This window comes from Schistocerca piceifrons, chromosome 8 (assembly GCF_021461385.2).
Source record: "Schistocerca piceifrons isolate TAMUIC-IGC-003096 chromosome 8, iqSchPice1.1, whole genome shotgun sequence".
NCBI lineage: Eukaryota > Metazoa > Arthropoda > Insecta > Orthoptera > Acrididae > Schistocerca > Schistocerca piceifrons.
The window spans coordinates 291,365,893-291,376,660 of record NC_060145.1 but is presented as its reverse complement, the minus strand read 5'-3'; the positions used below and the strand labels follow the sequence as shown (position 1 = coordinate 291,376,660).

Genomic DNA, 10,768 nt, shown 5'->3' with positions numbered 1-10,768 from the left:
AAACGGCTTTACAACAGCATAAAGATTTAATCAATTAAAATTATAGTACGAAAAGCGTTTTCGCTCGGATAGGTTGGTGACATGCAACACCACTCTTACCACTATAAATGGCTTCCGGTAAGGGTGTGAGTCCAACAGCTGATGGATATACAAAATTTGACAATGACAACGAAAATGTTCGGGATACGTACTCGACCGAAAACATCAGTAAGAAAATAATAATTGTTCTTTTTGAAGTATTCAACTTTATAGAGTGTATAACTGAATCTGCCGTAAAGGATGACAGAACTACTTGTCAATAGACATACAATTATAATATTTTCTTAATTTTTTGCTCCGTATCGTTGATTTACTCGTACTCTTCACGGCAAAAATTTTTTTGAAAGGAAATTGTAAGAGGCGAATACGAAATGAGATTAGGACCCAGGAAATGTTATATTGATATGTCTTCATTAATTTTCGCTCTATATTTGCAGAAAATGGATTTTCCCAAGCAATTGAAGATTTTCCCAACGAGATAGGAAGCACATCAAGCCTAAACAGGGACGTCTCAGAAAGCTCTGTTGAGATAAGCAACCGATCAGTTGAATCAGCATTAGGTATAGAACAGCACTGGGAAATGAATTTCCACGAAGCTGCAATATTTTTGGAGGTATCAAAAGGTCAATAGACTTACTTCACATCATTTTTTTACAGTGTAGTGTGTGATATCAATTCCTGTTACAGGAAGGTGAAAATAATGAAAAATTCGATTCTCATCCATGTAATCCTGAAGCTTTACCGGCATATCTTTTAGTTCACAACCGATGGTATTACGGACTTGATATGATAATGTCTCTAGTACTATTAGCTCTTGCATTTGTTGAAGAGCCAGCGGCATCAGTATTTAGGGTGAGCATCCACTGTCTCTCAGTTTGAGCTCCTTAGGAATAATCATGAATGCAATCTTTCCCAAAACTGTAATATTCTTATTAGCTTCCAGTTGGAGTTCATGGATCTATTGAGTTACTTGCTTTAATAATCATTGGGGTGGAGCTCCTGCTGAAACTCCGGTGGATTGGATGGAGAACAATACTTAAACACAAAAGAACCATGATAAAGGTAAATATTGTGGCCTTGTGAGAAGTGTCGTTGACTTGTAACTGCATTCTTTGTTTCGCTACTCATCATATTAATAATTTGGTTCCTTGTGACAACATTTAAGGTAAACTGGGCACTTGATTACTAAGCCACGGCTCTGAGCTCAAGAGGGTAATCAGTAAGCCAAAAATTGATTATTTTAGGACACTCCTCAGAGACATTCACTGGACTGATGTTTACAGTGCTCATGGCATGAATGAAAAATATAACATTTTTGCTAATAAAGTGCTTACCTTATTTGAACACTGCTTTCCCCCAAAACTTACCAAGGTTAGAGCAAAGTCTACAAAGAAGCCATGGATTACACGAGGAATAGGGGTATCTTGTAAAACAAAAAGAAAACTGTATCTGTCAATCCGAAACATTTCCAATGTTGATGCTATAGCACATTATAAGAAATACTGCAAAATATTAAAGACTGTAATACGGATGTCAAAGCAAATATATTACAAGGAAAAGATAGTCATATCAGATAACAAAATAAAGACAATATGGGATATAGTGAAGGAGGAGACTGGTAGAACCAGACATGAAGAGGAACAAATAGCATTAAGAGTAAATGATGCATTGGTGACAGATGTGTATAGTGTTGCAGAACTTTTTAACAAACATTTTATAACTGTTACTGAAAAGATGGGGTTGTCAGGTTCGGTAGATGCTGCTATGGATTACCTTAGACCAGACATTTCAAGTAACTTCCATAATATGAATTTGACCCTCACTACCCCAACAGAAATAATGTCCATCATAAAATCTTTAAAATCAAAAACATCTAGTGGGTATGATGAAATATCAACAAAGTTAATTAAAGAATGTGATTCTGAGCTAAGTAACATATTAAGCTATCTGTGTAACCAGTCGTTTATCAGTGGAATATTTCCCGAATGGCTGAAATATGCTGAAGTTAAGCCACTGTTTAAGAAGGGAGATAAAGAAATAGCATCAAATTTCCGTCCAATTTCACTGTTGCCAGCATTCTCAAAAATTTTCGAAAAAGTAATGTACAGTCGTCTTTATAACCATCTTATCTCAAATAACATACTGTCAAAGTCACAGTTTGGATTTCTAAAAGGTTCTGATATTGAGAAGGCTATCTACACTTACAGTGAAAATGTACTTAATTCATTAGACAAAAAATTGCAGGCAACTGGTATATTTTGTGATCTGTCAAAGGCATTTGACTGTGTAAATCACAATATCCTTTTAAGTAAACTAGAATATTATAGTGTAACAGGAAATGCTGCAAAATGGTTCAAATCTTATATCTCTGGCAGGAAACAAAGGGTGTTATTAGGAAAGAGACATGTATCAAGCTATCAGGCATCATCCAACTGGGAACTAATTACATGTGGGGTCCCACAAGGTTCCATTTTGGGGCCCTTACTTTTTCTTGTGTATATCAATGACCTTTCATCAGTAACATTACCAGATGCCAAGTTTGTTTTGTTTGCTGATGATACAAACATTGCAATAAATAGCAAATCAAGTGTAGTCTTAGAAAGATCAGCCAATAAAATATTTGTAGACATTAATCACTGGTTCCTAGCCAATTCTTTGTCACTAAACTTTGAAAAAACACACTACATGCAGTTCAGAACTTGTAAGGGGTGTCCCAAGAGTATATGTCTAACATATGATGACAAGAAGATAGAAGAAGTGGACGGTGTTAAATTCTTGGGATTACAGCTTGATAATAAATTCAACTGGGAGGAGCACACCACAGAACTGCTGAAGCGTCTTAACAAATCTCTGTTTGCAATGCGAATTTTGTCAGACATAGGGGATATAAAAATGAAAAAGCTGGCATACTATGCTTACTTTCATTCCATAATGTCATATGGGATTATTTTCTGGGGTAATTCATCAAGCCAAGCTAAAGTTTTCCGGGCACAAAAACGTGCAGTAAGAATTATATGTGGTGTGAACTCAAGAACATCCTGCAGAAGCCTGTTTAGGGAACTGGGGATACTAACTACAGCTTCCCAATATATTTATTCCTTAATGAAATTTGTCATTAAAAATATATCACTTTTTCAAACCAACAGCTCAATTCATGGAATCAATACTAGAAATAAGAATAATCTTCACAAGGATTTAAAGTCACTTAGTCTTGTACAAAAAGGTGTGCATTATTCAGGAACACACATTTTCAATAACTTGCCAGCAGCCATAAAAAGCTTAACAACCAATGAAATTCAGTTTAAGAGAAGCCTAAAGGATTTATTGGTGGCCAACTCCTTCTACTCCATTGATGAATTTCTGAGGAAAACCAACTGATTTGTATATAAGTACAACATAACTTCTGCACAATTTCAGTGCAGTAATGTGTTCACTGAAAATTTGTGTGTGTGTGTGTGTGTGTGTGTGTGTGTGTGTGTGTGTGTGTGTGTGCGTGTGTGTGTGTGAGTATAATCTAACTTCTGCACCATTTCAGTGCAGTAATGTGTTCATTGTAAATAAGTATTACAGTAGTTGTATTACATGTTTCTTACCTTATAAATAAATATAAAACTTTTTTATTTTAAATTCAGTGCAATAGTATTTGTAAAATGACTCTTAGTGTTCATTAAAAAATGACGATCATTCCACTTGGGACCTGTGGAATGGTACATTAGCTTATTTGTTTTAGTTTAAATATTTGTCATGTATTGTTGTTTTCTGACATGTTCCACATCCTGGAGGACCTCCTCACTACGGATCAATTGGAATGAAAGTAAATCTAATCTAATCTAATCTAATCTAATATACTGGTGTTAAGAAGGAAACATGCCCGTTAGCACTGGTCAAGAAATGGATGTTGTATTTGAGATTTCAACAACTTCTAAATTTTAAGTCTTGTCGTATTTTCTACTTTTTATGTTACATCAGTCCTTGGCATTTATAATTTATTTTCCAAGTTTTCAAATCGTATCCTTTGTTGCCACCTCCTTGATTAATTTCCTTACCACTGATACAGAAAATTGTTTTTAAATGCAAACTGGATCACCGTTTTCCCCATAGAACTACTAATTTGACCTGTAGAAATAAATATCATTTAACTGTTACCTGAGGCTTTAAATCCATTAAATAACAGAAAAGAAATCATTTCTGCAGCCTACTTGGTTTGTGAATGGTATAATTGTACAAATCAGTAACCCAAACTTGACTGTTCAAGGCATAAGCATTAGCTGAATGTGCCAGTAATTTGCACACAGCAAAGGGTTTGTGTCTTAAATTTGCAGAGAAGTACCAACAGGATGAATGCTGATGTACCGTTATCTTAAGCAATTGTACCAGAGGTTGAAAATACTGCTTGAGTTCTTAATTTATTTTATTATCACAAACTGTTTCCGAAGTTCTTCCTGTTCTGCACTCATAAGTAGCACACCGCGGCGCTCGGGGGGGCCCACAGCACAGTTGCGACACCTGAGGATGGGATTATGAGAGCCCGAAACTGGTCGTGATAATAAAAGAAATTAACAACTGAACCGGTATTTTCAACCTCTGGTATAATGCTCAGCTGTGGATGTTCTTCCAACAGGATTGTTTAAGCAATTGTATTTGGTGGTAATGGAACTATACCAAAGAAAGTATTTATTTACTGAAGATGGTGGACATCAGAATGTGACAAATTCCATGAAGATACACCAGGCATGGTTAAAGTTTCAAACACACGAAACTGAAGAAAATGCCATCAACCTAAAAAATGAAAGAAAAAATTCACACAAAATATTAGATGAATGAAGAGAGGATTCAATAAAGATGATATAAACTCTATAGAAGGTAATTATCATAAAACCAACTCCAGGAACTACTATAAAACCTTTAGGAAACAGCAACAACAATATGAGGCCCCTACACTAATACTGAAAGATGAAGATGGAAGAATGACACACAGTAACAAGGAAAATGCAGAAATCATGGCAAAAGCATTTAACAAACTTCTGAATTGCGAGGAACCCAAAGAACCCTTACAAATCAACATAAATACCCCAATAAAAACCAAACCTAGCAAACTAGACCCTCCAACTTTCCAAGAAGTAGAAAAAGTTCTTAAAGAACAAAACAATTATAAGGCATGTGGAGAAGATCAGGTTTTTGTTGAAATGTGGAAATATGCAAGTGACACAGCCAAGACCTCCTTGCACATGGCTCTAACAAAAATTTGGGTAACAGAACGGTTCCCCAAACATTGGACCACAGCTATCATCCACCCACTACACAAAAAGGGAGATAAGAGCAACCCAGACAACTACAGAGGAATCTCTCTCCTAGATTGCACATACAAAATTCTATCCAAGATCCTATATGAATGAATCAAGGGGCAATTAGAACAGGAGTTAGGGGAATATCAGGGAGGTTTCAGACCATTGAGAAGCTGTGCAGAGCAGATAATTAGTTTAAAATTGATTATGGCATACTACAAGAAATGGAACAAACCTCTGGCAATAACAGTTGTAGATCTTAAGAAAAAAAGTATCCAGACACTTCTGTGTTCTGTGGAATTTACTGATACGTGTCATGAGAGGTGAACCCATTAATATAAAAGGAAGCAGGGAATATTGTGTGGATACCAGGTTAACCCTCCTAAAGATGTCCAAGTTGGCTGTTGGCAGTGTGATTGTGAAATGGAAATCAGGGATCATCAAGTATTGCAGAGGGTGGTTGTAAAAAATTGCATGAAATTAGTCGAAGGAAGCACTCGAGAGTTTCAAAGCACTACCATCAGTCGATCTAACACCATGACTGTGTGCAAAGAATTAAAATGAATGGGGTGCTGTGGTCAAATATCTCCCAGTAAGCCACTCATTTGTGTTGTCGCTGTTAAGTGATGCTTGGGGCATTGTAAAGAGCAATGGCACCGGACAGTGGATGATTGTAAACAAGTGGTTTGGAGTGATGAATGGCACTATACCCCGTGACAATCTGACAAAAGGTTTTGGGTTTGATGAATACCTGTAGAATATTACATGCCATCATATGCAGTGCAAACAATAAAGTACGGAGGAGTTTGTGTTGTGGAATAGGGGTGTTATGTATGGTTAGGGTGTCATCTCCTTATTGCACTGAAGAAAATGCTCAACTTGGAAGGATGTGAACACATTTTATAGGTTTGTGTGATGCATACATTAGAGGAACAGTTGGGAGACAATGATAGTTTGTATCACCATGACAGTACATGCTGTCCAAAAGAAGCATCTGTGAGACAATGCTTTGGGGTCAGCAACATTCCTGAAATGGCTTGCCCTACTCAGAGTCCTGATGTAAACTGAATGGAACACCTTTGGGATGAGTTAGAACATTGACGTCACTCCAGATCCCAGCAATAAAAATCACTACCTTCCCTTGCTTCGGTGCTTGAGGAAGAATGGGCTGCTTTTCAGAGATCTTATTGAAAGTGTCCCCAGCAGAGTTGAAGCTATCTTGAAGGTGAAGGGTGGACACACCCCATATTAATGTTCACTAATAGGTGTCCGGATACTTTGATCACATAGTGTAGTCTTGGTCTCAATGAAAGAGGAACTTGCAAGAGAGATAGGCCATGAGATCCATAAATCCATAACAATGCTCAACATCCACTTTGTGGACATCAGTAACTTACATAGTCTTCTAGCAACTACTGTAAGAAACAAAACAGCTCTGAAGGAACTAAAATGACATAATTTATGTCAAATTGTGATACTTTAACAAGAACGTTAATGCTGCTGACAATCTACTTACTCATGTTGATCAAAGCTGGACCACTTTTTGAGCTCTGGATTGCTAGCACACTAGTGTGGCCAGTACAAAAGTGCAGATCTGCAAGTAGTGTTTTTCGAAAGACAGATATGTCTTGAATGTATGGTGAAGAAGAGACTGTACAGCAACTAACAAACTGTTCTGAATGTCCTCATGCATGTTCCTCAAGGGCATAAGGAGTGTCTTTACTGATGTAGGTCGTGGCCGAAAGCTTCATGTGAGTGTCTTTTAATCATGCCTGTCTGCAACTTGACACGTCTTCTTTACGATAAGTACCAATCTATCTTTTCCTTCATTGTTAATATTCCTACATGGATTTTCCATTGTTTGAGTCGTCAAAAACTCTTAAAAGAAGATTGAGGTAGTTGCTAGTATTTTTTTAAATGTCCTTCCTTGGAACTGATACACGAGAGAGAGAGAGAGAGAGAGAGAGAGAGAGAGAGAGAGAGAGAGAGAGCACTGTAGCGCTGGGACGATGTAGCCAGTTGGAAGGAAATTTACCATGTGGCAACAATTTCAGTGTCATTTATGTAGACAGTTAATTGTATTGCATCCAAGACTTTCCAGTATTATATTAACAATTTGATTGGTGGTGTTCTTGCTTTTTTATGTATTGTTTGCAGCTTAAATGTATTTGCATCAGTTTTTAATTGGTCTGCATCTTTTTCATAAATCATTGACAAAAATAAATAATATTTTCAAAATAAAAATTGACAGTGCAAACAAATATAACTTTATAGGAAATCTGTCAATTAGCAGCTTTGTGTACAAAAAGAGGGAAGTATGCAATATGAATTTTTTTTTAACCTTAATCTGCCATGTAACAGCTCTGGTAAACATTAAAATGATTTTAATAATAATTAAAAATAATTCTCCTTGATTACATCTTCATTATTATAAATAAATTTTTGAATGAATTATACAAAGTTTCATGATTTTTCAAATGTGTTCGAAGTTAAGGCTCTCTATAGCACATCACAAGGTTGTATACGTACACCACATTTTTGTGTGGCTTTAAAGTGTGTGTGTTTGTATTTGTGTTAGAGAGAGAGAGAGAGAGAGCGGGGGGGGGGGGGGGGGGGGGGCAGGCAGGTTTCAAAACTTAGTGAGATTATATTAAACATAAGTTCCTGAGCACAATCCATCATTCCTCTGACCAAGCAAAATGGTGCCTTGGTTAGCTATTTGGAGGACACCAGTTCAGAATCTTATCCAATCATCCAGATTCTTGTTTTCTCTGACTTCCCGGAGTTGCTCCAGGCAAATGTTGGGATGTTTCCCCTTGAAACAGCACAGCTGATTTCTTTCCCTATCCTTGAAACAATCTGAGCTTGTGATCTTTATCTGATGACATCGGTGTCTATGGAACACTAAACCCCAATCTTCCTTCCTTCCTTCCTTCCCTTAGTCCTTCATTCTTCTGCAGGTGAGTAATTGGATACACTTACTTTAGTATATTAACAAGTTCGTAACAGTCATTTCGCACTTGGTACACAAGCACTGACATGTATTTTCTTTTGTTTTCCAGTGTGTGACTTTGGGTATCATGTTTGTTGAAGCAGTGACAGTACTTGTACGCCAGTCATCACATTTTCGAGTCACGCGTGCCCTACGACCAATCTTTCTTGTTGATACTCGTCACTGTGGTGGTGTACGCCGATTCATACGTCAAATCTTGCAGTCACTGCCGCCAATCCTTGATATGCTTGGCCTACTATTGTTCTTTGTGACAACATATGCACTGCTTGGATATTTCTTGTTTTCTGATGATCCTCGTGATCAGCACTTTTCAACATTGCAGGACAGTTTTGTTAGCATGTTTGTCCTTCTGACAACAGCCAAGTAAGTAAATAATTTGTAAGACTTCATCTAAAATAGATTAAAACATTTTTTTAACTTTAATGAAAGTTATAAAACTAAGATTTTCCAATTCATTACCTCTGTTGCATTAAAGTCTCTGAAATAAATTTTTTGAGATTTTGTACTAAATTCCTATGAAACCAGTGACTACAAAATGATCATGTAAAACTGGACTGTAGTATACAATTCTGATATCTGTTACAAGGTTAATGAATATTAAGTAACCTAGCATTAATGTGTGCTACAACAATCATATTGTGCAAATCCTGCTTTTCAATGATTTTTTTGTTAATTGCCTTATTTGATTTAAAAAAGTACCCTTCATAAATTAGGCATAACTGGTGGCACGTAATCCCTATGAAGTCAGTCAAGATTATTTTTGTTTTGTAGACAATATCAATAGAGCTACTAGGTCAGATTTAGTGTGGAAGCTGATGGAAAGTCAGTGGGGGTCAGCTTTCTTTGTGTTTCATAGATTGCTGTGATATAATTTTCTTAAAAAAACAGATATTTGTTTCCATGATAGTATATTCCACTTCCTGTGCATAATTATTGAAAAGGAGCAGCTTATCTTCAAACTTCATGTTTACTTGGCAGGAAAAGAATGTCTGAGCAGTTAAGAAATGCAGATTTTAACAGTAAATTTAAAAATGTGTGGGATGCCTGTATTTTAGTCAAATGTGTACAGTTGGTCAAAAAGTGTAGATGTTGCAAATCTACAAGCTTTGGTCTTGTCATATCCCACAGGTGCTTTTTTTTGAGAAAGGAAGCTATACTGTGTAGACAACTCAGTGAGATGAGGTAGGGTGTTACAGTACAGGTAAAAAAAGAACACATCAAGGTTGGTACTTAGTGGCTTATAATCCAAAAGCATCCCTATAATAGATAGTTTTCTTTTGGAAGCGACTTCTAGACGTGGTTGATACCTCATTGGGTAGTGAATGTCAGTGTACTCGGATTTACTAAAACTAGTGCAGAACTACTTCAATCATCTGGAATGCTCCTTGCTTATATCTTGTCTCATTCATCCATGTTTCATGGATATCGTGAGTGAAGAGAATCTTTAACAGTATTGATTGAGTCAGGGCATAAATTTTCAGAAACCAATAGATGTTACAGTACTTCCTGACTGCAATAGCACATGATTATCCCTTTTCTGTGGGAACCGTTTCATTCCTTTAATATTAGATAGTGCTACTTTAAGTTCCAGATCTTTTATTCCACATTTTAGTTGATAATTAACAAATATTGAGTCATAACTGTTTAAAAAATTAATCTATTTTTATTATTTACTACTGGTCATGTGAAAAGAGATAAAAATATGACATAGGCTTGTGATATGCCATATTGTTAAATTTACCTTTATTAACAATTATGTTTCAGTATATTTTAATTAACATTGGTGTGCATTAATAAATATGGAATTTAAATAAATGTTATAAAGAGTGAGGTTCGAACCAGCAACTTAATGATTATAAGACTTTATGTTAGGCACTCGGACTCTGACAAATATGTTGCTATGTTACAAATGATGATTTATTTATTTTATGTAAGATCCCTTTGTGAGTGAAATTTTGCTTTACTTTGGGGGTAAGTAGTGAGAAAGTGATGCAGAATCCCGCATCAGGAGGACCTAAGGTGTAGAAAAGGAAAATCAAGAATGAAATGCTAACAGTTGATAACTGATCACTATCATCATGCAGCGGTGGTGCTCAATCATTTTTGGAATGCTGGTTATTGTTCATGTTTTACTGTCCCTGTTAATACATATAGTTTAAATCACTGTCAAATGCATAGAGAACTTTTTCCCTGCTCTGTATATGGGCCATTGCCTATTAATGTGCAAGTGGAAACTGATTACAATATTATGAAAAGGAAAGTTGCTACTCACCATATAGCAGAGATGCTGAGTCGCAGATAGGCACAACAAAAAGCTTTTGGCCATTAAGGCCTTCATCAATAACAACAACAACAACAACAACAACAACAACACACACACACACACACACACACACACACACACACACACACACACAGGGCGAGTCAAAAG

General features: G+C 36.3%; 1 protein-coding gene across 1 annotated transcript in view; it reads left to right on the top strand.

Moving 5' to 3' along the window:
• Nucleotides 1-99: 99 nt before the first annotated feature.
• The window catches only part of LOC124711705 (two pore channel protein 1-like), a 66,358-nt gene continuing 55,689 nt past the window's right edge, over nucleotides 100-10,768 (top strand). Inside the window, exons 1-5 of the mRNA XM_047241907.1 lie at nucleotides 100-207; nucleotides 477-652; nucleotides 727-891; nucleotides 976-1,101; nucleotides 8,387-8,700. Of these exons, the coding sequence (XP_047097863.1) occupies nucleotides 108-207; nucleotides 477-652; nucleotides 727-891; nucleotides 976-1,101; nucleotides 8,387-8,700 (881 nt within the window). The 5' untranslated portion in view covers nucleotides 100-107. The remainder of the gene's footprint in view (nucleotides 208-476; nucleotides 653-726; nucleotides 892-975; nucleotides 1,102-8,386; nucleotides 8,701-10,768) is intronic.